The sequence below is a fragment of the Bactrocera neohumeralis genome, chromosome 3, assembly GCF_024586455.1.
Source record: "Bactrocera neohumeralis isolate Rockhampton chromosome 3, APGP_CSIRO_Bneo_wtdbg2-racon-allhic-juicebox.fasta_v2, whole genome shotgun sequence".
Taxonomy (NCBI): domain Eukaryota; kingdom Metazoa; phylum Arthropoda; class Insecta; order Diptera; family Tephritidae; genus Bactrocera; species Bactrocera neohumeralis.
In genome coordinates this window covers 73,402,823-73,429,691 of record NC_065920.1, presented here as the reverse complement: position 1 = coordinate 73,429,691, position 26,869 = coordinate 73,402,823, and the positions used below count along the sequence as shown (strand labels likewise).

The 26,869-nt window shown below is 35.3% G+C and overlaps 1 protein-coding gene across 9 annotated transcripts in view; it reads right to left on the bottom strand.

Moving 5' to 3' along the window:
* The window catches only part of LOC126753350 (protein piccolo), an 83,981-nt gene that overhangs the window by 20,578 nt on the left and 36,534 nt on the right, over window positions 1-26,869 (bottom strand). For 5 of the 9 annotated variants that reach the window (XM_050464720.1, XM_050464723.1, XM_050464722.1 and 2 more), the window contains exons 2-5: window positions 22,469-23,304; window positions 5,613-6,367; window positions 4,413-5,092; window positions 38-559 (exon numbers count right to left, since the gene is read on the bottom strand). In XM_050464720.1, coding sequence (XP_050320677.1) covers window positions 38-559; window positions 4,413-5,092; window positions 5,613-6,367; window positions 22,469-22,920 — 2,409 coding nt within the window. In that variant the 5' untranslated portion in view covers window positions 22,921-23,304. The remainder of the gene's footprint in view (window positions 1-37; window positions 560-4,412; window positions 5,093-5,612; window positions 6,368-22,468; window positions 23,305-26,869) is intronic. The other 4 variants (XM_050464728.1, XM_050464729.1, XM_050464730.1 and 1 more) reach the window with 2 other exon arrangements.

Sequence of the window (26,869 nt, the reverse complement as noted above, 5' to 3'; positions counted from 1 at the left end):
TAAAACTACAAACAACAAAATTTCGAAAGTCACTCACCCTTGGACCAGTTTGTTGAGTTGCCGCATTATTGACAATAGGGTTGGCATTGATTTGCAGGCGTAAGCCAGTGCTGCCAATGCCATGGCTACCGAAATTCGTGGGTGCTGCTACAGCAAAACCGTTACCCTGCTCAGGCTGATAGCCGTAGAGCTGAGGTTGCGGTTGTTGTTGCTGTGGTTGTTGATAGTATACTTGCTGCTGCTGTTGTTGTTGTGACTGTGGTGGCGGCGGCGACTTAATGCGATTCAGCGACGAAGGCACCACATTGCCATTTTCCTCGGGACGCGCCCATTCTGGCTGATCGTTTGCCTTCGGCTTTGTGCTCAGCCAAGGCACCGTGGAGCGTAAAGGCTGTGCTTGTTGTTGCTGTGATGTTTGTTGTTGTTGGGGTATTTGACGAATTGGTGATTCGCGTGCTTGCTGTTGCTGTTGTTGTTGCTGAAATTGACGCACAACATTGGGTGCCTGCGGCTCAGTAGGTGCTGCCAGGGGCGCAATATAGAGCGAGCCGACATTGGACTGAAATAAATGCGGAATATAGAGGTGAATTATATGCTTAATAATCGTGAAAAGAAAGAGGAGTGGAAAATTCATATGTATGTATATATTGTAGTTAGATACGAAAAAGTCGAGAGTGATTGCGAAAAACACCCAGATCCACGTTTTTGTCCAGCTATTGGCGACAAAATTTTTCTGGTCGTGATTACAGTACTATCTCAAGATTTGTTTACCTCAACAAAATAGCGATGATAATTCAACTGGTGAAGATTTTAAGAGAAAGGATAAAACAAGTCTATTCTAATTTTGAAAAAAAAATACTTGAGACGATGCCCCGTTACAATTCTAATCAGCTAATATATTTTCTTCAAAATCTGACTTCTAACCTAAAATGAATCTGCAAAGTTTGAAAGCTTTTCCATGAAAAACTCTGCGATCTATAAAACTTCAAACTCTCTTCTGAAAAGCTTTTCGAGCAAAGCAGATTTTAAAAGAAAGACTTGTTATGTGTCTATCCTAATTTTTGAAAGCTTTACTAAGGCTATGTTCATCAGCTCAAATTTTTTCTTCATTATCTGATTTCTAACCTAAAATTAACCTCCAAAGTTTGAAATTTTTTTTGTCAAAATCTTTCCGATTCACAAAGTTTAAAACTCGCTTCTTAGAAGCTTTTGAAAATTTTTCTGTGAAAAGCTTTGCGATTTACGAAACTTCAAATTCGCTTTTTAAAAGCTTTTCGATCTCAGAAGATTTTTAAAGGAAAGAAAAAACGACTTTATGCTAATTTTTGAGAGCTTTACTAAGAATGATGCCATAAACTTACTTATATAATGTTTATCGGTTCACATTTTCCTTCAATATTTTTAATCACCAAAGTTTGAACATTTTTCTATGAAAAGCTTTCAAAATTACAAAGCTTCAAAGACTTTTGTTAAAAGCTTTTCGATCTCAGACAATTTTAAAAAGAAACATAAAACCGTTCTAAGCTAATTTTTGAAAGTTTTACTAGGGATGATGGCTTGCTGCAATATTCCAAGAAAAAAAAATTGTTTCCACAAAGTTTGAAAATACTTCTATGAAAATCTTGCGGAACTACAAAGTTTCAAACACCTTTATTAAAAGCTTTTCGATCTCAACAACGCATTCGGCTGTGGGACATTATCTGCTAAGAGCTAGACCTCTGAACTTTAAGGAATACAGTAAGTTGAAAGACGTCCACTGCCGCGATCTGGACCTAAAATGTTAAGAAAAATACACGAAGATCCTCTATACGATCAAAATACACAAATTTTACTAACGAACCATCGCACAAAGCGCTTATCAAGTTACGTGAGCTTCAACCAAAAGAAAGCGAAGGTTGTATGACTCAACTTAACTGGAAGTGGTGTTATGTATAGTATCAACGACATTGACATTGTAACTATTTCTTTCATGCGCCAACAAGCACAATGCAGAAATCAATGAATCCAAATTTTTTTAAATAAGCACGTACAAAAGTGTTTGGTTGATTCAAGTGCCAATTGTCATAAAACCATCACATCAATTCCGATAATAATTGGTGACAACTACACCAAACTGTTCATGAGCTTTAATTAAGAACTACTAATAAGCATCCAAAAATACGATTGAATAATGAAATTATTGTCAAATGAATTTACAGCAGCTGCGTAGCTGTACATATATGTGAAAAAGCAAAAGAAAACAAATTCATAAAAATATCTGCGAAGAAATCTTCTTTAATTAGATTCTATATTAATGAACATACACACAGAGTAGAAATAAAAACCGCGCGCCATTGATAAAAATAGATGCTTCCGCAAGCTTTGCATTTGTCGACGCAAAAATATTCATGAATGTACCACTATATGTAATTTCATACTATGTTATTGAGTCTAGAACTATGTTCATGCATTTTCATATTTTATTTAGGAAAAACATATGGAAGAGTATTAGATATATGTAAGTACCCGAATGCAGCTGCATTTTGATAATTTGTGGATTTCACCAACAGAACTGACCCGGCTTGGTGTCAAACCAATAATTTTTCATTGGTCTTACAACATGTATCGAGCGTTGTCGTGTTAGAAAATTATTGCCTCGTATCTAGTTGCGAATATATAGACATATTCCAGCAATTGCTCGCTTTAATTTGATGAGTTATTGTCGGTAGTGTTCATTTCACCCGCTTGTAGATGCTCATAATGCAGCATTTTGCTTCTGATCCCACCAAAAAACAAACCATTACCTAGGCGTCATGGATATTTGGATTTGTCCTTGATTTGGCTAGTTGGCCAGGTTTCACAAATGATTCCTTCCGTTTAAGGTTGCCGAAATATGCCCTATTTCATCACCAGTCACACTCTGATAAATAAACGACTTTTTGTAGCGTTCAAAAAGCATTTTTGACGCCTAAAGTTTCTATGATCTCTTATTGTGTTTGACAACCATCTACATCGAGTAATGCTTCCCGTTTCTCATCCTTAAACTTTTTTGACCTCCAGTTCGTTTTTCGAAACCAAAAGCAGGAGCAAGTTCTTCATATAATCCCACCAAAACTTTGAACTTCGCTTAAGATTTTCTTCTTATTAAAGTAATGAAGAAGAACTCCCCACAAAAACACTTTTCAAGCACAAAGTTTGACATACATATTTGAGGGGGACAAATTGTTATCATTTAAGCCTGAAATGAATGACATACTACTGTGATCAAATTGAAAGGTGAATTTTGTCCATTTCTCCTTCAAAGTAATCCCCCCGCTGCAATATACTTATGCCAACGAATTTTCCAGTCATCATATCACTTGGAAAAGTCCTCCGTCGTGATGGCCATCAGAGCCTTCTTCGATTCAGCTTTTATATCCTCAATTGAGTCAAAACGGTGTCCTCGGAGTGGTCATGTGAATTTGCTGAATAGCCAGAAGTTACACGAAGGTAAATCAGGCGAATGCGGTGGTTGCGGTACGATATTAGTTGAAAATGTGGCGAAATGATCACGAATAACCAATGCAGTATGAGATGGTGCATTATCGCACTTATTTGCTCAATAAATTCAGACATGGTAAAAATCGAAGCATTCACTTTTAGAGTCTCACAAAACGACGCGTATCTCAAATACTAATGAATATTTTGACGCGAAATTTAGCATAAATGTCACTAAAAAAATCTATCGATTCGAAAAACACGCGAAGTATAAATTAAAAATTCACCTTTCAATTTGATCACAGTATTATATAGAAAAAAACGTCCAAGGACAGTAGCTTTCCAACACATGTTCGGAATATTGGAGCAATGGAATAATAATCAAACTACGCCATCTCTTGACAAACCGTATGTTATTAATAGATATAGTTATAGACCAAATATAACCAACATTATGGTATTGTGGGTGCTTTTCTGTGAAAGCTCAACGCTAAGTTTTTGGAAAAGTTTGTAAAAATTATCTCTCTAAAAAAATTAAAAAGAGGTACTATTGTTCTTTCCTCCAAATTTTACCATACCTTCATTTAAACATTATAGATATTATCATTAAGATCTTAGGGTCGACTTAAACTAACCAGGGAGCTTTGAAGAACATGTGTAGTAATTTAATTTAACTGGAAAAATATTGTTACTTTTATTATTAAGAAAAACTTTATTCGAGAGACTTTTCAAGAGATAAATTGATAAATTCTGCCGCTATGATGTTTCAGGCTGACTACTGAGCCTGAAAATATGATTACGAAAATCGCACATAGACAGTGGTAGATCCGGTCTTTGTGCTACTAAAAAACACACTTCTAAAGTTCGTTCAAACTTCCAGAATGTCCAAAAATCGGCATTAGCTAAGATCCTAATAAATTCTCAAGCATAATTTTATGTGTTAATATTTCACTTACCGGCTTGGGGCCCTGATAGGCCGAAGCTGGCTGAGTTTGCTGCTGTTGTTGTGGCGAGACATTGTTATATATCGCAGTCGTTTGTGGCTGCGACTGTGGTTGCTGTTGTTGCGTCGGAGTACGTTGAGTGCGCCAGGGCACAGTTTGTGCCGCTGGCTGTGAGTTGGGAGAAGTGTTGGCTGTTGTTGGCTGTGCTGGGGCTCCAGCGCCGGTCGGTGATGAAGTATACAGCTTTGATGGTTGCTGCTGTGCTAGCGGTGAAATAGCTGGTGGAGCGCGTTGTTGTTGCGGTGGCTGCTGCTGCTGCTGCAGTGGTTGTGGACCGCCATATCGGAAGGGACTATCGGTGGCGCGTTGTGGCGGTGTGCCACTTTCAGCACGTGGACTGTCCGTTTGACGCGTGTAGACATGGACACTTGGCGATTGTGGCGGTGCAACGCTACGGAACTCAGGGCGTGGCGATTGTTGTTGCTGCTGCGGTTGCGGTTGTGATGGCGTTGCAACCGACAAGGGTGGTGTGATGTTGTTATATTGAGGCTGTTGTTGCTGTTGCTGCTGCAATGGCTGATAGGATGGTGAGTACGTGGGTTGAGGCGGTGTGTATTGTTGTTGTTGAGTGGAGTTGTTGCTGTTGTAGTTAAGTTCAGGTTGCTGGGTAGTCGTTGTTGGTTTCTTATAACCTATTGTGTGGTTGAGAAATATATATTAGATATTAGTGCTTCAAAAAAATATACTGTATTTTGAGGTTAGTTTTCGGAACCATTAGAATTCGGTTTGGTAAAGGATTAGCGTGTGACTTGTGAGAGTTAGCGGCGCCAGCACCATTTAAAGTGTTAGTGGGCCCAATCGGTTTGCTGAAATACCATATTAATTAGTAGTAAACTTTGTAAACTCTTCCAAAAAGTGGAAACCATGTGTGTACCAATATCTTATATAAGGAGACCCGGCAAAACCCAAAGCAAAAGTATTCTATTATATTAGCAAGTGTCGGGCGTATTGTGGTTTCGAGGTCAACTAGGTCTTCCATGAACCCTTTTGCTTCTACATACTGAGTAGTTGTGTAATGAAAAATAACTTTTTAGTCGATGCAAAAACCACCAAACAAGGACCAAGGTTAAACCCATACAAAGCGTTGTTGATGTGTGGATGAAGTGATGAACCGTAAAATATATAGCGTAATTTTCTACGCGCATTTCTCACCATCGACATGTTCGTTGACATCGTTGTTGTTATTGTTGTTCACATTGTTGTTAAGACTGACCGTAGCTGGCTCACCGCAACCGGCGCTAACGGCATGACCATTAGCGGCGGTATTCGGTGAACTAGCACGATCATTTTCACCCACCATGGGACTCTTGGAGCGATCGCGCACATACTCATCCTTCCAGAAGGTATTCTTCTCCACCGGCGGTGGTACTTTGCGCAATGCCGCCATTGGATTTGGCGGTATTTTGATTTCCGGTCGGAAACCCAATGGTGGCGGTTCGAAACGTTGCGGTGTGGGCGACTTGCGTTGCGCGTTGGGCGAACCGGGCGCACTACCCGGTCCACCGCCATTCTGTGGTGGTGCTAATGTATTGGAGGAGCTAGGTGGTGGTGGTGGTGGCGGTGCCGATGTGCCATTCAATTTCTTACCCGCTACTCCGATTGGCGCTGGTGGTGGCGGCGGTGGCAGCACCTGGAACGGCATACCCATGCCGGCGGCGCCGATTTGCGAAGCAGCATTGCCGCCACTGCCTGGCGATTGCGGCTGTGTCGGTCTGTTTTGTTGTGAGGCGCCCGTGGCGCCTTCGGCTTGTGCGTTGCGCGCCAAACGCTTCGCCATGCGCTCCGATTTGATTTGTGAGAGATCAATGCCGCCCGGTGTGTAGGTGAATGGCTTCTTGTCTTTTGTCACCATTGCATTCTGTACGCAGGCGGGCGCTTCGTAGCCCCGTTGAGCGGAGCCGCCATACCTGTGAAGGAAATAAAGTGAAGAGAATTTGTGGTTAGAGAAGTGGCAATATTTTTGTTAAGAATATAGTATACATATAATATTTCAAAATAAATGAATACAAACTATTTTAACATAAATAAATGTCCTAAAATGCCATTGTGATTAATTATTATCCGCAAACAAAATATAAATTATAGCTTTTTAATCTCTAAAAAAATATTTATGTAAACATGAGTTCCACTCATTACGTTCGTTGACGTCATAGAAGTTTCGAAAAACTGTGCACACGCTAAGTATTTTTTTATACCACGCAGCCTCACAGCTGACGCGTGAACTGTCAATTCTGTTTGTGCCAACTATTTCTTTCGATTTTTTTGAATTTTTCCCAGATAAATCAGCAAGTTTGGCTAAAAAGCGCAAACACGTGCGTTGTGGATGCGTTGGTCATTTCTTTTATTGTTGTTAAAATTTTTTGTCTTATTTTTTTTTTATTTTTTTTTGTTTTGTAAACTGCAAACCTTTGCGTTGTTAATGTTGTTGGTGTCAAAACATAGCGCTTTAGCTGTAGTCACCTAATACTTATGTTTAATACAGTCAAAACTTCGACAATTTGTGCGACTTTATACTATTATGTTCTGACGCATTTTAACCAGACGACATGCATCCAAAAGTTATAGCTATTTGACAGGTTTGACATGAAAACTAATGCCATATGTTTGCGGTTTCAAAAGCTTGTTGGATTGGTTTTAAAGGATTGCAGTGATTTAAATTTTTTTTCTGAGTGGATTATATTACACTTTGTGATGTATTAACGGCACTTACTGCTTGTCTAGACGTTACTGACAGCCTTTGAACCCGTTTGTGGTGTGCGTTTTGAGGTTATCTCGAAAATCAAACGTCATACAGCGCCTTCGTAGACGGTCGGTTGTACTTCTGTCGGAAATTCAAACGCAACTTTGAAATGTTCTATCAAAAAGCAAAAACTATTGTTTTGGTCGGTATTTGAAACCCTAGACCTTTTATTTTATTAAAAAATAAATATAAAATGGGGTAGTACACCCTCTATAACATCTCTAGTTCTTCTCCAGAACGTTAAACTATTCCTTTTGACATGTTTTAACAAAAGGTTGGTAACTGTAATTTCAAGTTTTTTTTTATTAGATGACAGTACATGCAGCGTCTAATACACTGGAAATTGACGACTTTTGAATAAATATAATTCAACTTTCAGAGAATTCTTCACTAAATCGTCCCCTGGTTGTACGGGTTTTCATTCATACTTGTAAAAGGTATATTTCCTTTTTCTTGTTTTATTTATCGTCATTTTCATTTATCTCAAGGGGAACATTCAAAAATAGTAATTTTTGGTGATTAAAAAATTGTTATTAATATTAGTAAATTATTTTAAAATCTTTTTAAAACAAAAAAATGTTTTTTTTTTTAAATTTGTTTTGTATTTTTTTATTTGTTTTTTATCTGTTTTATTTTACAGGCGCTCGGACTCTTAATTAAGTATATAAGATTCATATAAAAGGCTTATTTTTGGATCATGGATTGCTTGTTCTCAAAAATATTCTCTTGGAAACTATTTGGATGCTTAGAGGATATAATTATTGTTGTAACGCAGAGTCTTCGATTTATAATTACTGAAATTTAAATTTTTATGTTCATATTAACGATCAGCTATTATACTCGCTTGGGGTTTTCTTTTGGTATTTTTTCTAATGATTGACAGTCATCAGCTCATTGCTACTTAATCAATGCACACAACCGAAATTACAGCCTAGAGAACAACCTGTAGAGTTTCATTCCAGTTCCAGCTCGATTTGAATTCGAAATTAATATAGTAAAATAAGATTTAATTTTGTATTCCAAATCGAAATCTAAATTAGCACTTTTGTCGAGCTAAAGAGGGTTAATTGATTTTTTTTATTATCTTATTAAATTCTGTAACACTTCTAGAAAATTACCTAAATTTTTAAGTTGATCCGAATAATAGTTTTGGAGATTCATCCTTGTTAACGTGTGACCCACCTTTATAGTCTCTAAAGTCTTTAAATGCGTTTTTCTCAGAACTGTGTTTTTAAAGATTTCTTGAGAACTACTCAACTGATCTTCATTAAATTTTCCAGGTCTCTGAGATACAATTCTTAAAAACTTGGACGAAGTATTTTTTCCGATTACAACTATTTGAAAAAAAAATGTTTCGAAATTTTCATTTTTTTTGTAAAAATGTCTGCAAAAAATCCAATTTTCAGTTTTTTTCCTTCAAATTTTCATTTTAAATGATCCTGCCAACGCGAGTGCATCTTTTTTCGAGGAGTCACTGGAAATGGCGTCGCAATGTCCGAGTTTGAAATTTTTTTTCCCAAAAATATCAGAATTTCTTTGTTAATAGTATATGTTTGTTACAATAAAAAATTTTAATAAAATATTTCATTTCTTATGCAAGAAAAAAATTGCTGAAAAAAGCCTGTTTTCTACCCAAAGAAACTCATGTAAACCCTTAACTCCTGTGTTTCAAAGCTTCTAAAATGCTTCTTTCATTGGAAAATAATTTATTATTCCAATGCTACCATTAAATTTCCAATACTTCCACAATAATTTTTACATTTTAAAACATACATAATCGACTAAAACAACGCATATTTGAATATTTTTTATTCGCAGTTCAATATGACACAGCGTCATTAACGCAGGGTTAAATAGCACCAAACTCGTATTAAATTTGAGCCGCCACAAGACCACCTAACCAAAATATTGACATGCAACAGTTGCTTGTTTACCTTTTGCTCTAATTGGTAATTTGTTAATTTCGAAAAAATATGCGCAATTTAATGACTTCAACGAGGAAATTAGGTTTTTCTAACTGTTGCAAATCAAGAATTGCGGTGGCGCGCTTGTACAGCGCCGAAGTCTGCCACAACTACAACAAAAACAGTTGTGCGACAATTGGCATTACCATAAAATTATAGCAAGACAGCTAATGCGGGCGATAAAAAAAATAACTGTATGGAAATTAGTTGCAATGACAAGACAAGAAATCGTAGGAAACCGCTAACCGCAAAACCGACAATTTTAATACAAATGTTAAGGTTGTGCGCTGAGCATACATATATTATATATAGTATACTGCAGGGCTTAAGCTGTATGTACATATGTATGTACATACTATGGTATGTTTGTATGTAAATGAGTGAACTGAAATGTGGGCCGATTTGTAGGCTTTCATAGGTATTGTATATAAAAATGGTATATAAAAACCTCTTTATATATTATAAAAAATAATAAAAACCGTTATAAATAATAGTAAAAAAATATGATTCAAATCGACTTCTGTTCATAAAACTATTATTTTTTATTAAGAAAAAATCAATTTGAAAATATATTCATTTTTTTAAACGAAATATAAATATAAAATATTCCACACTTTGTAATAATTAAATAATAATAATTAGTAACGCAATTAAAAAGTGTAAATTAACGTCATTACAATTGCCATACACCTCAACGACGCCATGACGCGCCATAATTAATTACATATGAACAATTCAATGTCATAATAATCGCCAACTATCGGCAATTATATTTCACTGCTTCCAAATGCAGATAAATAATCCTGAACGAGCTGGCACTCATAATTCAAACACTAATACATACACATATTTTAATTCAATTTTAATTCGAATGTGGAAATTGCATAAATTAAACATGTTCCGCGCCCATTTATGGCTGTTTTGCGATATGATTTGACAGGTGTCACAGTGTAGAGGAGGGAACTACTTGTACATACACATTGGTTCCACTCTACTGGGTATTTCCCGCTCAGCTGTGAAGTATGAAAGTTATTCCGTTAATCAAACGGGAGCCATATGGTAGCTATAGCTTTGACAATACTGCCGTCTGTGCAAGTGGCTTTCGGACAGATATGGCAGCATGAATTTTATTTTACTGTGTACATACATACAAGTATTTACATATGTGTATGTACAGACAATGCATGTGTTTATGGCATTTTTCCGTTAAATTTAATATAGAAATAATATAAATAACTTGAAAAAAAATTTCAATTTTGAATGTGGTTGAACTTGAACTAACGAAATAAGGAAGCTGAGAAAAGATGAGGTGGCATAAACATGGAACTGACTATAATTGGCGTTATGCGATGCTATCCTTATGTATACGTACATACATATATTTCAATTAAGGCTTTTTTATGTTTTGATTAATTTTTATAAGAATGCTTGGGGGATTTTCAAAATAATTGTTAAGGAAATTAAAAATAGTTATGAAAACTGAAGGACTGGGCAATGGGTGTCGCTGCTTACAATGTCAGGATTTCAAACTTGCTCCTGTCAGAATCGTTACATTGCGGCTCCTAGCTAAGACTGATGTATGTTCCCAATCATCCCCTTATGATGGACTGCTTTATATCCATGCTCAGAAGTAGGTGAATGGTAATACAACGACTATTGCTAACGAGATACCTGGCGGTAGGTATCAAACGCTAGAGGTAGAGACCACTGAATCATAAAACTCAACATGAAGGTCAATAAAAGAACGAAGCAGACTGGTATATCAGTCCAAACGTCGGTGGAAGAAGAGGCTGCTACCACCGGTGGGCACAGTGATCTTATGAGCTGTATCGTTTGTTTTGAAATTAAGGGTTAGGGACGCTTAGGGTAGCCATGAAATAGTATTTCTCACATGACGATTTTCTTCGTACAGTTTGCTACGAGCCTAAGATCGAAAAAATCAAAAAAATGGCAAAACAGCGACGTTTCAAAAAAGTTCAATTCTACCCGAAATTTTGATCACTTTTGGCCTGTTAAAACTCGATTTTTGATCTTATCAAATAACTGTTATTATCATTGTAGTGAAAACATCATTTGTCTCCGAGTAATCACTCAAGCAATATTTAATTACAGCTATTTAAACTGTATTTAGAATTACCAGAGCTCACACTTTTTCCCATTTGCCGCAAATACAGTTTAATAGTTGCCTAATTCGGTCAAACACATCGCAGGTGATAAAACTGGCAACCGTTCCAAGTATGACCAAGTTTAACCAGTCCCACGAGCTTTGCTTATGGCTACATATTTACATACATATATGCATATCTAAGCACCACGAAATCATAATCATTTAAATAAAGCACAGTATTAGATTTAATTTTCGCAAGAACGAAGGCAGACAAGCATATCAGCTCATTATTTTTTATGCGGTGCCGCATGCTCTTCATACATTCATGAATTCATATAAGGGGTGATCCAAGTAGAGATAGTTTTTTCAATAGCCTTTTTTGACAGATATCGTATCAAGCTGTCTTCGGCTCGCTCTTTGGGCTCTTGAAAAATTTCAAGAAGATCCGACGTTTTCGAGCAAAACTTTGTTCGGAGATTAGGCCCATTTCTGGCTCAACGGATATGTAAACAAGCCAAATTGAGGCATTTGAGACGAAGAGCAACCTGAAAGGATTCAAGACCTGCCATTTCATTCAAGAAAAAATAACGGTTTGGTGTGGTTTATAGGCCGGTGAGAACGTAACCGTCAATGGAGACCGTCATCGAGCCATAACAACCGACTGTTAGATGGCTGAAATTGAGGCTCGTGATCTCGGCGACATTTGGTCTCAACAAGACCGCGCCACTCATCGAAAATTAAACACAACAAATGGACCATCTGAGACGTAGCCGCGGCCAACATTTGAAAGAGATAATCATCAAAAAATAAATGCCAAAGAATGTTCTTTCGAATGATAATAAACATTCCACATTAAATTTGAGGTTTCTGTGTTGTTTCTTTAAAGATGTAGGAAACCTCGAAATGGATCACCCTATATATACTAACCAGTTTGTGCTTAGAACATTATGCAGTTGTAATTACGCGCTTTCACAAGCCGTTAAGCGTTTAAGTGGAAATGCGTGCGAAGCGCGGACAAATTTACTGCAGTTGACCATGAAATGAGTCTTCAAATATACATATATACTTACACTCATACATGTTTATATTTTAATGTTAACTGCCATTATGTGTCGAGGTGCATATCTTCGTTTGATTTGTTACACTTGTTTAGCGTTGTAAACAGCCGGCTTTACTGGCTCTAAGCCAACAGGTTCTCAGACACATTTCGCAATTATTTCGCGCTTTTTTCACTCTTTCACACACATAAAAGTAGGAAAGTAGTTCTATCGTAAACTACTTGTAAGCGCAGACGGACACTTTGAGGTGGCAGCGCCACACCATGCAGCAACCGGCTAACTGCCACAGGCCACCGCTGTGAAGCGCGCCAAAGTTGTAGTTGCACACTTTTTCTAGGTAATGCTTTGGTGGCACCGAAAATTTGGGTCAACAGACTGGCAGCATCAGCTTTATAAAAATATTAATATACATGCATACATGCATACATATACACATATATACATACATACATACTATAAATAAAAATGTGGCAAACACTGCGCTGTGTGGCAATCACAATTTGTTTGCTGATTTTATGGTTGCCACCTGATGGCCAATGGCTTTAAGCGGCGCTTTAATAATAAGTTTTCATGGCGTTTAAGCAACAACTGTATTTATCGCACTTTTAATGAATATTTTTTGCAATTCCTATTCTTTTTTATGTGCTACAAAACAAGCTATTTTGAATAGTTTGCAGTTGATTAAAGCCACATAATTAAAAAATAAAATATTTGTATTTAAACAAGAAATAACGTTAACTACATTGGCACCGAAATAAAATAATACCCTACACAAGTGCATTTTTTGTAGCAAAAAATGGTATAAAATATTGTTATATTGATTTTCATGGTCAAATTGTACGAACTGAGATTGTTCCGTTGCCGTTCTGTCGATGATCTACGCCAAATTTCGTGAAAATATCTCGTCAAATAAAAAAGTTTTCCACATAACAACTTGATTTTGTCCTATCAGTTTGTATGGCAGCTGTATGCTATAGTAGTCCGATCGAAAGAATTTTTTCGGAGAATGTATCAATAGATTTGGCAATCATATGTGCTAAATTTAATAGAGATATCTTATGAAATAAGAAAGTTTTCCTTACACGAACTTGATTTCAATCGTACAGTTCGTAAGCCAGGTATATGCGATAGTGATCCAATCTGACTAATTTGTTTTGAAGATTGTAGCTATGCCTTGGATAATTAGCCTTGACAAATTTTGAGCAGATACCTCATCAAATAAAAAAGTTTCCCAGACAAAGAGTTGATTCCGATAGTTCAGTTTGTATGCCAGTTAAGTGCTGCTTGGGAATAAAAAGACCTGTGGAAAATTTTTGATCGATGTCTCAAAAACTCAGGTACTACTTTGCGTATATTGCGGAAGGACAAGCGGACATGGCAAAATCGACCCAGCTCATCACGATGATCATTTATATACATATATACTTAATAAGGTCTTTGACATTGATTTCTGGTTATTTCTGTAAAATGTTGTTGGAAAGGCTACCACATAACTAAATTTAAGTCACAAAGGCTCACATAGCCCCAGCATATTGATAAAGTAGAATATATTATATATAGGTAATAATAAATAAGGCCTTTATAAGTCGATTTCAAATCATCCATGTTAACTGACTCATAATCATAAAAAACTTGCATATTTCCGTAGGAATCTTCAACAGTTTATTATTCTGATGCTGGGAGATATAAACCTGATATTTATTGAATGTTAACTTACATAAACAAGCCTCTAAGCCCTATCGGTATCATTTCCCTAAGCTTTCCTATTAGTTTTCTCTTTTTGCTGCCTAATATCACAGTTCTTTGAAAACATTAAGTTATTGAGAAGAACAAGTATTTTTGTGAAGAATATGCTCGATGAAAACTTTTATATTCCATTTCCAGTGATTTCGTAGCAATAGAAGATTGTATAAACGATAAGCTGGGGGTTTTAAGGATATTCCTGAAAACTAGAATTTCCTATATAGATATGGTCTAGAACCAAATCGAGTCGCAAAAGCGTTAATTTTATGATTTTCCTCAAGAATAAGTAAAACTAATTTGAAGCAAAAATAAAACAAGACGTAACACAAGCTGAAAAAGTTCATTTCTAAACTTCTCATTATTCCATTCGACCCTCAGAAATCCAGAGATGATAACCATAAAATATGATAATCAATGTTTTTCTCATGGATGTTCTGATGATGATTTAAGAAAACTCATGATGGTTAGATCTGAGTATGATTTCAGAATACTCCCAATTTTTGAGCATTTTGGTTTATGATCTCAAAACAATAACAACAAAACACTTTACTTCCATCTAAGTCCCAACTGTGAAATAATTAATTTAATTAAATATTCTTTAATTAACAAAAAACAAGCAATCGTTTAAAAACATACTGGCATTTAGAACACATCGGTAATTAAAAAAGACAGCCGAGCAAAGCAAATAAATGCCTGAACCCTATTCGACCTCAATTTTAATCATCTGCCTGATTGCCTCCTCCACATAACCACCGAAGAACGCAGCGCAACACATCTGACTCATACCTCGGTACATTTGTTGTTTTTGATTTAATATGAAGAATTTTGCAATTTATTTCTACATGTTTTTCTTACATTTGGCATGAGTAATAATTTTTCACCGCCACCATATTTCATGGACCAACAAAACAAAGTGAAATGGAAAAATAAATTACAAATTGTTGCAACTGACTCTGCAACTGATGAAAGCAAATAGCCAAAAAAAAAGAAAATAGCACAAAAAAAGAAAAACAAAAAAAAAATAAAAACAGAAAAAAAAACAACAAAAACATTAAGAAAATTAATTATTTGTGTTTTCGTTGAAAAAGTGTGGCAGCTGGCGTATAGAAGTATCAATATTATGCACTTTGCACTGTGGGAAGGTGTAGCCAGATATTTCCATTTGAATTGTAGCGAAAATTTGTAAGCAGATCGTACGTGTTCTTTTGATGGTTTTCCTTTCTGGTATGAGTAAATATTATTTCACTTTTTTCGTCTATTGTTTTGGTAGTCGATCTGTTTAGTCTGCCTTATGTTTGAGGCATTTCAACAACACGCAGCGATTTCCTTAAGAAATGCCTTACACAATTCTTTACTCTTTGTTGATTTCAGTATTTTTTTTTTTTTCAAAAAAGATCCAGCCTTTTTGTTTTCTTTTTCGCGTTTTTTTGGTAATCAGCAATCTCTGCTAACCTTGAACTTTTGAAAAAAAATTATAACAAATATTTATTTGAAAAATATTAAAAATTATCGGAATATTTTAAAGGCATTCTGAGTAGTTTTTTGTTGTACATACATATATGTATATGGCAACACAGAATTTTGAGTTACTCTACATACTATAGCTCTGAACAGATCCTCAAGGCAAAAGAATTTTTTTTGTCTCATCATCGAAAACTTCTTCAGTGACACATATAAGTATTAAAAATTCGTAGTTGTAAGACTGAAGAAGGTTTCTTTCATCTTTCTATCAATACTATATACTCTCTGATGTACTGAGATAACTTCATCTATTAAACAAGGAGCTTTCCAAACATGTCTAGGCTTTGATCTTCCCAGCGTAATTTTCTTGTAAAATTGTGATAATCAGTAAAGTAACCTATGCATAGGTTATCAAATTTTATTTCGTCGATTTTTTACAACATAACTTATAGTTACAAAAAGGAGGAGGAGGGATGCTCTCCGAAAAGGCAACCGTTGCATTCTTGCGCTTAAAAATATCTGCGATTTTCTAGAACTTTATTTCACTAACGATATAAAGGTTTTCAAGAATTGGCCATATTTTAAGATTAGTGGCAAAATTTAAAAATTACTGAAGTATATGTGTCTATTTCTTTCATAGATCACCATCCCAAGTGGAAACCCACAATAAAAGAGGGCACCAAAAGCTAAAGCTCCTCCATATTATTTTCCAACACATCTACATACTTTACGCTACCACTGTGCTGCTGTTGCTATTAACCGTTTCACTTCGCATGTCTTATGCAAATTAAAAAGACTACTTCATATCTTTTTTTTCCAAGCACTTCATTAAACATTTTTTATCCTCTTTCTATAAATTTCAGTGGCACACAGTATTGACATTTCTAATTTCTATGCGCCACTTCCTGCGGCTAACAAAAGTCAAGTATCCGCTTTGACGGCCACTTTTTCGTTTTGAAAATCTCCAGACCCGTTATGAAGTGGTTTGAAGAGTGGATAATGTGCTGTGCCGGTAGTATGCTGGGTACGAGCGTTCAAAAAGCTAAGACTGACGCAGCTGAGCACCAGGAAAAAGTAAACAAAGCTGAATGACACTTTTGACAGTTAAATTATGCAAATCAACTGATATGATAGGTGCTTGTGGTTTACAGAAATCAATTGAGTAGTGAAATGCTGTTTTGTTTGCCTAGAAAAAAAGTGAACAATAACGAAAACTAATATTGCACACTCATTGCTGAGTCAGTGTATTTGCTGTGACCTATTTTCGAGTGAGTTTTTAATGTAAAAAAAGTTTATAAAAATAAAGTTTATTTGTTTATATGTATATAGTGTAGTATAGAGTATATATATATTAGTGATTCAAAAAAAAAAGTTTTTTTTTTTTTGTTTGCTACTCCGAAAAATAGGTTCCTAGACACGTCTAAGAAAGCCTCTCCAAACATGAGTTTTTAATTGTAACGGGAAGGTCCTGCTACATACAGTTTTCTATTTTTTCTTATTATTATATACATATGTATTTGAAAAAAAATCTGAAATTAGTTTTGAAAACCACCGATCATAATTTTTGCTTTACATATTAAAAAGTAAAATGATTTGTGTTTGTCTTTTATACACATATTATATTTTTATATCCAGATATGTATTCATCATACAGTGTTGTCACACAAAAACAGTGCAATCTCTTGTATTTAAAAATAAATGCATCCAAATTATATTTAAAAACATCGTAAATATTTCACACTTTTCGAAAATTATGTTCATTCAAGAGGTCAGCGCTGACTAATCAGCTTGAAGGCGACGTATGTGCTTTGTGCTTGTAAAGCTCCTCCCAAAACGGCACCACCCAGAAGAAGCGTCATGTCATTTGGCACGTCGCCTTATGACCAAAGAAATTTTGTATACTTATTTTTCATAATTTGTTTACTTTTCTGTTTGCTCTGGAATTGCACTTAGAGATTCTTTATATATTCGAAAAAAAGGCAAATTTCTTTGGTGACATATGAATGACTAAATGTTGTTGACATATACTATATGTATTTGTACCTAGGGTATACGATATATGGTATACGATGTTCGTAAGTGTATGCCGTAAATATATAATATGTATATTCAATTCATTGTTGATTTACGACTCTCCGTTTGCGAATATGATTTCATAAATAGAAATCCACAATCATCAAGAAATTACGCCTTTCGAACAACTCATTCCTTAAACGTAGTATTTTCGGCTATTGCATTTTTATAGGTTTCTTTGAGCTCTTGTTTAATATTTTGTCTTATGGCTAATTTCATTTGGAATAAATATCGCAAATTTGCCAGCTGGTGCTCTCTTGCTTTTGAAGAAAACCTTAATATTTGCTTTTAATTTTCTCCACGAAAAAAATACGTGAAGGTGTTTAAGAAAAATTTTTGTCATGTTTAAAAAAAGCTATTCACTTTCTAAAATCAATATCTATATAGAACATAAATCGATATAAATGAATACACTATCCCCACAGTATGTGAATTTGTTACACCTCTTTACACGATCTTCTTCTTTATTGGCGTAGACACCACTCAATCGGTGATAACCTAAATTAAAGCAAAATTTTATCACCTAAAATGAACTAATGTTTATAGATGTGTAGTCTATTTTTGTGTACCTTAAATTTTCTAATCTACTCTAATAACTGTTAATTGTTCAATTAACTTTGTCAAACAATTTAGCGAATTGCCTTCCAATTAATACATATATTGAGCTTCTTGGAGAGAAAAGCACTTGGGCAAAATTTCAGATAAATTTTTGAGATATGGATCTGAATTTTTGCCCAAGTCTTTTTCTAGAATCAAAGAAGGTGCTCATTTCTCGGAATCATCTAAATTGGACCACTATAACGCATAGCTGTCATACAAACTGATCGATCAAAATGAAGTTATTGTACGGCAAACTTTTTATTTGTCGAGATATCTTCACGAAATTTGGCAGGCTTTATTACTTAAGGCATCAGTGCAATCTCTGAAGAAATTGTTCAGATCGGATCAATATAGCATATAGCTGTCATGCAAACTGATTGATCAAAATCAAGTTCTTGTACGGAAAACTTTTTATTTGTCGAGATATCTTCACGAAATTTAGCACGAATTATTAACTAAAATAATTATTCAATATTCGAAGAAATTGTTCAGATCGGACCACTAAAGCATATAGCTACCATACAAACTGATTGATTAAAATCAAGTCCTTGTATGGAAACTTTCTTATGTGATGAGATATCTGTACGAAATACGGCTCGCATTCGTACTCAAGATAATACTATAATATCCGAATAAATTGTTCAGATCGGACCACTATAATATATAGCTGCCATACAAACTGAAAAATCGAAATTCAACTTATATGAAAAAACTTCTTTATTTGATATATGTACGAAATTCAAAAATTTGTTCAGAAATTCTTGTATGGTTCAAATACTTTTTTGAAAACTTTTTTGTTTGAAAAATATTTTAATGAAATTTTTGACAAAATTTGGCATCGGATTATTACATATGTATAGTTATCAAATTTTTGAAAAATTTTGTCAAAAAAAGTTGACAAAAAGTCAGCATTTTATTTTGTAACTTTTGTTATTTTTGGTGATTTATTTATTATGATATAATTAATTTCGCATTTTTTAAGTGCAACTCAATTCTAACCATTAGCTTGGAAAAATGTGCTTCATCTATAAATAAAATTACAACAACGCCGCATAGAGACTTCCACTTCCCTTACTCATCAAGTTTCGATTTTCTTCCCATACTTGGTCCTTTTGGTTGTGCTGCTGATTCCACAGAAATCTGTGATCGCTAAAAATAGTGCAGCGACACTTAAAAATACGACACTCAGTGATTGTGCGACCCATATGTAATACTGATTCGTCGTGCAATTATTTTTTCCACTCCTTTTTTCACAGCGACCAGCATCATCCACCATTTAATGAACGCCATTTAATCTCGTAACACTCACTACACTTCAAGTTGCATTTTGCTTGCCCAAACAAAGGCTGCAACAAAGAAATGCGGTATACTCGAACGGCTTGAGCCATAGCAACCGAGGAGCATATATATAAGTATATGCATATATATATATACATATATGTATAAGTACTCATATATTTTCAAGTGTGTTCACATATGCATATACTATACATATACATACAAGTAGATATGTAAGCTTATATACATAGATGCACACAGCAAGGCAAGTCATGACTGTAGAGCAACAACATGTTGCTGTTGCAGCTACTGCTCTTGTGGTTATTGTTGTTGCTGCTGTCGTTGATTGGCATCACCCATTTGTTGTTTGTGCTTTTTTTGTTGGCGTTCACATATTTTTCTTTTTTTTTTGCCTTTTTAATGTTTCTTTCTTCTTGGAAGGCATTTTTAAGCGTTCAATGGCATTTCACTTAGTGTCGCTTGCAGTGAGGGGGCCGCCTTGGCGCTTTATAGCCCGCGAAACTTTTGCTTTTCTTTATTTTCCATCAAACACAAGACCACAGCGGCACCCTCCGCTTCACCCACTCACAGCCAACAACACTGACTCACAGCGATTTTTCAAGATCAAGGGCGTCATAAAAAAAGAAAAGCAAATGCGTTGCTCAGTACATATGTGTATGTACATATATGTGAGTGTGTTGTATGTATGTGTGGTGGGGGGTTAGAAGCAGTTGACTGTTGTGTCGCGCAAGCTATTGCATCTGCAGTACATGACATAATGACAGCATGCGTTGCTATAAATAGATGCACGTTAACAAGTCGGCGAAAAATGAGTGGCGAAACCACAAGATGGCGTTTTTGTGGTAGACTGGGGAGGGAGTGCACACATTCGGGAATGTAATATACAATATTCGAATAATAAATGGCACAAAGAATTAAAAAATAAAAATAATTTTCAAGAAAATAATGTTTGGTTTTATTATCAAGAATAATTTTTTTTTGGTAAAAGTTTTTCATACCACATTTATTCATAATTTTTAGTATGAAAATAATTTTGCATATTTACGGAGACCTTTGGAAAAAGATATATTCCCTTTCCAAACTCTAAACTGTATTTTAATGTTTATATGCAAATTTCAAATTTCATAAAAGTTTGCTTGCTAAGTGAAGAACTTAATCAGAAAACAGACTGTAAACAATCGTATCCATCCAAAATAATGCATAAAAATAATAAATATAATATTATAGGTAAAGTTATTCATATTAGAAGAGGGTCGAAAAAGTCTTTTCGTATTTTGTCAGTAGATATCGTTGCAGACGTATATCACCGGTACCGATGCTACCGCTCAAATTGTGTTTTTAAGCTTCATTTAACCAAAAAAAAAGAAGCTCGATGTTTGGGTACCACATGAATTGTCTGTGAAAAATTTAATGGACCGAATTAACATCTGCGATTCTTTGCTGAAACGAAATGAAATCGAACCATTTCTGAAGCGAATGGTGACAAGAGACGAAAGGTGGATCAAATACGACAATAATGTGCGAAAAATAGCATGCTCCAAGTGTGGTGAAGCTCAACAATTGGTCGCAAAACCAGGAAGGACGCCGCGAAAGGCTATGCTGAGTGTTTGGTGGGTTTGGAAAGGAATCATCCACAATGAGCTACTCCAGCCTGGTCGAACGATTGATTTTACATTTTACTGTCAACAACTGATGAGATTGAAGCAAGCAATCGAAGAAAACGGCCCGAACTGATCAACAGAAAGAGCATCGTCTTCCATCAGGACAACGCTAGACCGCACACATCTCTGATGACTCGGAAAAAACAGAGAGAGCTTGGCTGGGAAGAAGCCCTGACCTTGCACCATCGGACTACCATTTGTTTAGGTCAATGCAGAACTCCATTAATGGAGTAAAGTTGGCTTTAAGAGAAGTCTGTGAACATTACTTGTCGCAGTTTTTCGCCGAGAAACCAGAAAAGTTTTACACTGATCGAATAACGTCTCTAGCGGAAAAATGGCAAAGAGTGGTCCACCAAAATGATACATACTGATATTTGGTTCATTAAAGTTCATTACAAGTATAAAAAAAAATAAGTTGAAGTTTGACTAGAAATACGAAAAGGCTCTTTCGACTATCCTATATTATATTTTCAATTTTATAAACATTTTTCATTTTAATTTCGAACACTTTTTCTTCACTTAGTAATATATTTACATTAGTTGCTTATTTATTTATTCGAAATTTTGAGATAACTTTTGTTTAAAAAAAAAATTTTTATTAAAATTTATCATATTAATAATATTTTTCAATTTTTTCTCGAAAATGTTTTCTTCAGTTAATTTTATAGTGTTAAAAATAAAATAATTTATATTTAACAAAAATTTGTTCTCAAAAAGAGAAATAATTTGTTACCTACTTTTGGTTAATATATTTAATTAATTTTCAGCTTTGCCTAAAATAGTAAAAAAATTAAAAAAAAAATAATTTAAATAAAATCACATAGTAGAAATAACTAATGTAATTAAAAAATATTAACTCATATTATTATAATAATTCAACTAATAATTTTATTTAAATTTTTTTTATATTTGAGGAAAAGTTGAAAATATTGTTTTTTGTTCTTTTCAATTAATTAAAAACTATTTTGTTTTTTTTTTTGTTTCTCTGGTAATTATATAAATTATAAAAGTTATTGTTTTTTGCTTCACTTTTTCCGTAAAAAAAATTTTGGACCCACCAATAATAAAAAACAAAATAAAAATAAAAAAATTTTCATACCCACCAATTATCAACAAAAAAACAGAATAGCAACAGAAATCAATCAAAAAAAATTAAACATAATATTTCATTTACATTTTCCGCTAATTTTTATGAACATATCTTCACCACGAATAAATTGCACGAGTTTAACAATAAAACCTTTAAACACATACAACAAACCCATACCCCCAATCTCAATCAAGTAAAATGTGCGCACTTACAATTCGCTCACACGTTCACCCTGTGCCGCTGCTGCTGCGGCCGCCGCCGCGGCCACTTGTCGTAGCAGCGCTGCCGCCGCGCAATTCGGTGGCGCCGTGCCATTCGTGTGTGCGGCTGGCGCTGCTGTGCCAGCAATTGTTGCTGTTATGTGCTGACTTGGCGGTGTAATTGTTGTTGTTATTGTTGATCTCGCTGGTATGCTTATAATGGTTTTCGACGCCACTGTTGCTGGCGCTGCCGCGGTTACTGTCGCAGTCACCGCGCTGCTGGGTTCACAATGGAAGCCGCGATCCTCGCGCACCATATAAGCGGGCAGCGTTTCGATAATTGCATTCGCCTTGTCGTTGTAGGAGCCCAAAAGTTCGCGATATTTCGAGTAGACAATGCGCTTCAGTTGCGGATTTGTGGCTGCATTCGCCGGCGCGGCACTCTGTTGCATTGTCGTGGCCATTTTCACACTTGTGGGCGTCGCGTATGCTGAGTTTTCTTGCAATTAAAATTCACTAGACTTAAGCGTAGTTGTTATTGTTTTTAGCACTTGTTGTTGTGCGCAATTTCACTTGCGTTCAGAAAATCACAATGAATTGCTGTTGTTGTTGGTTTTGCGTATTCAGTGCGTGCTTTCGCGTTCACTGTAGATCACTTATTTTGATTATGATTATTATTTCTTGTTGTTGCTGTTATTATTTGCAAGCGTATTAACACGTTGCTGACTTAATCACGTATTTAAATTAGTATTTTATGATTTTCTTTGTATTCCGGTTCAATTGATTTTATTACTTTATAATCACCTCCTAATTGTGCCGCCACTCATCACTGCCTTTATTGGTAATGCCTATAAATTTTATTATCAGTTACATATGTCCGAGTGTACGTGCGCATATCTAAGCGCTTCTAGAAAATGCATCGTCCGTCGTTATACACAATAATTAAAAAGTTGAAGTGTGGGTGCCGCCGGATTCCTTTGTTACAATAATATCGCATTTCAACGACATTTGAGCACAAAGCGTTCATGATTTTTTTAGAAATGCATACTTTAATATGTATATATAAAGTGTTATATATGTACATATGTATATCGTTACCTAAAATGCAAAACAACGTATCATCAAAAGGAACGAAATTGAGTTTTTTATTCCTTACGGTTCATAGCCATTTTATAACCAAAACTGCTATCATCAAAAAAATCAAAATTGAGTTTTTTATTGCTTACCATTCACTACATCATTGCATGAAATTTTAAGCTGTCGCTTTCAGATATAACCAATATATAACCAATACATATCCATTTTATAACCAGTATATAACCATTTTATAACCAAAACACAATTTTTTTCAATATGAGTGGTTTCTGTTATATCATTTTCCCTTCGCCTTTAAACTTATGAAAAGTGAAGTTACGTTATTTTGCATTTTACGTGACGATATATGTATATATATATGTATATATTTTTATATATATACCGATAATTCAGACATTAAAAGCGCTTGATGACACAATTTAAAAAAAAAATACTTATTTTTGCAAATAGAACTTTATGACTTTTGGTTGCCTTTATAAAGTCAAAATTATGAAAACATATACATATATTTTATTAAAAATTTTTATAATTTAAATTTTTATTGAGCTATTAATCGGTACAAATATAGCGTATTTTCGTATAATTATTTCTTTTGGCATATAAATTAATATTGTGTTTATTTCAAAATTTGTATTTAATTTTTTAGGCGCCTACAAATTGGTTTACTGCTAAAAATTATTTGGACAGTTGTCTTGCCTTTTTTGTTGGCACTGGTTCTTACTCAAATGACATTTGTACTTAATTTTAATTGTTTTAAATAAAAAATAACAAATAATCGAGAGATTAAAAGCATTGCTTGTTCTAGACCCAACTTGAAACTGCGCAAAAGCCAAAAAGTAAGTAGATGCAGTGAACTCAAATTGAAGCTTAACACAAAATGGTTCGAGTCGTCTCCCATACTTTTTAGGCAACTAAGCTTTCTACATTTACTTGTATTCAGCTTAAAATATTAGCTGAAAATGAGTCGAAAGTCAAAACTGGGTTCCAATCGGAAATTTTACCTGAGAAAAGTGCTAAAAGCCGAAACGGCGTTTCAGACAGAATTCATTAAGTTCGTTCATTACCATACCATTCCTGTAACCCCAAGCTTTGAGATCACTTACTTTTGGCTATGATCTATCTCTTTGTATCTAGAATGTTTAAATATAACCATTTTTTTATAGAAAACTAATGCGTTCAACCAGTTAGATTCCAAGGAAGATTAGTTTAGCTTAGAATAGATGGCTGATTCCTTCACATCACGTAGGGATCACACTTAGACTATTATGTACAGTCCATTGTAAAGCCAGATGATAAACTACCGTGATTGGATATCAGCTATCGACTATCAGGGTTAGATATTCAGAGCGCTTGAACCTATCACAAATCCCCTTAGGTGCTTTATTGCTCATTCCACTTTTTCAGCTGGATGTCTAAAGGTATGAGAACCGTGGTGTGTTTGCCTTGATCTTGCAAAGTGTTGAGTCGATTCTATCTCATCTTCTTCCAAGCCGCTAATGCAACTGGTATCCGGTATAGTATTAAATTTCCGCATGAATACCCATTGTGCAGTGTCCAGTTAGAATTGCTGCAACCATTGAAAGGAGGACTTTGCTGAGGGTAAAAAGTTCACTAGATTTCCTCTGATTTACCTTCCGGCAGAAATGTCTGCATGGCTACTAGTAGAATACCAACTCAGAATTTAAGGGAACGCTAAGTTAACAATTTTATCTGTACGGGATGTCCCATAACAATTGCTTTAACCCAAGCAAGACTTCATATCGAATCACTTGGATCACGGACTCGCCAAACCGAACTCTGGCGGCTCATTCTCAGCCCATATATCGGCGAGGGGTTGTGTGAGGGAAGAAGTCGTTGAAGGAGAGGGGCAGTGAACCCCTTTACGGATGGGTCAAAGCTTTGGGCGAAAGCTGGTGGAGGGATTTACTGTCAGGAGCTCTCTATCAATTCCAGCTCTAGACTTCTTGGCTATTGCAGTGTTTTTCAAGCCGAGCAGTAGATTTACTGCTCCGGAGTGCAGCTTCCTTTAGAGAGTGTCTATGCACTCAGATGGCAGGGTGGCGATATTTGCCTTGAACTCATTTATAGTGAGTTCGGTGATGTTCAAGGAATGCCTAACCTCGCTATCGCCATCTCACTCCGAACCGGTGGGAATGGAAATTAAACGCCAGTGTTTCTATAGCTTCACAAAGGAGCCCAAATAGCAGTCCATGTGCGATCTCTATATCAACCATCTAACCTAATCTAACTTAACATAACCTAACCTAAAAAGTCTATACGATTAACTATATACTCCTGACACAACCTTTCTTGCTGAAATTGCTGCTTTTCAGATAAACTAACGGTACTTTGCGATAATTTATTAAATATCATACCAAAAATTTATGAAACCATTGTCGGCAAGATCAGCAAGCCAAATGATCTTCATTACACGAAGTGATCTTTATGGTACATAAAATTGACAGCTGTCAATTAATAATACTTACAGCTGAATCAAATTACCAGCAGGATATCGCACTGTTGCTGCTTACAAACGGATGTAAAATTCACGGAAAACCATAACAAATGCGTGTAACGGCAACCAAAGCCTAACAAATGGTTAGGCAGCAAACGTAAAACGCATCATAAAAGCGTGTAATAAATTCGCACTCATACGGAGCTCAAACGCGGCAAAATACATACATACAACTCGTATAATAAGCGCATGAGGTAATAATAAGCTTAAAGCATTAAATACACTCGCCTGAGCAAAGAGGATCCTGACATGATCATTAATGAGGGAATATCAACATTTTATTGATTTGTGCGTGTGTGTGTGTTTTATAGTAATGCAGTATACTGTTTGGCCTCGTTTTTGTCAAATCTTCAATTTGCGGACATTCATTTTTGCGCTGACAAATAGCGCGAAATTGATCAGTATGATCGGCAATGATCATGCTATGTGATCTTCTTGAACCCCAAATAAAGCAAGCAACTGTGTTTGAACTCTAATTCAATTCAGCTAGCCATTTGAGGCTGTTCAAATTTGAGGAAATACTGCTGACTCATAGCATACGGTTGGAGTATGATTTCAAAGTGCCAGGCGACATACGCGCAACAGCTGATCGTCACACATACCTATACGCACTGCGGTTTACTTGCTTGTAAGTAAAGTGTGTGGGTATTTTTTATGTTTTCTTTTTTATCACAAAAGCGTACAAATTATTCATGATCACATCACGTCATAGTGCCCTGATCGCTTACCAAACCAAGAACAAAATGTAGAAAAAAAATACGAACTCAATTCAATGCGATCATGAAAAGTTCTAATGAAGTAGA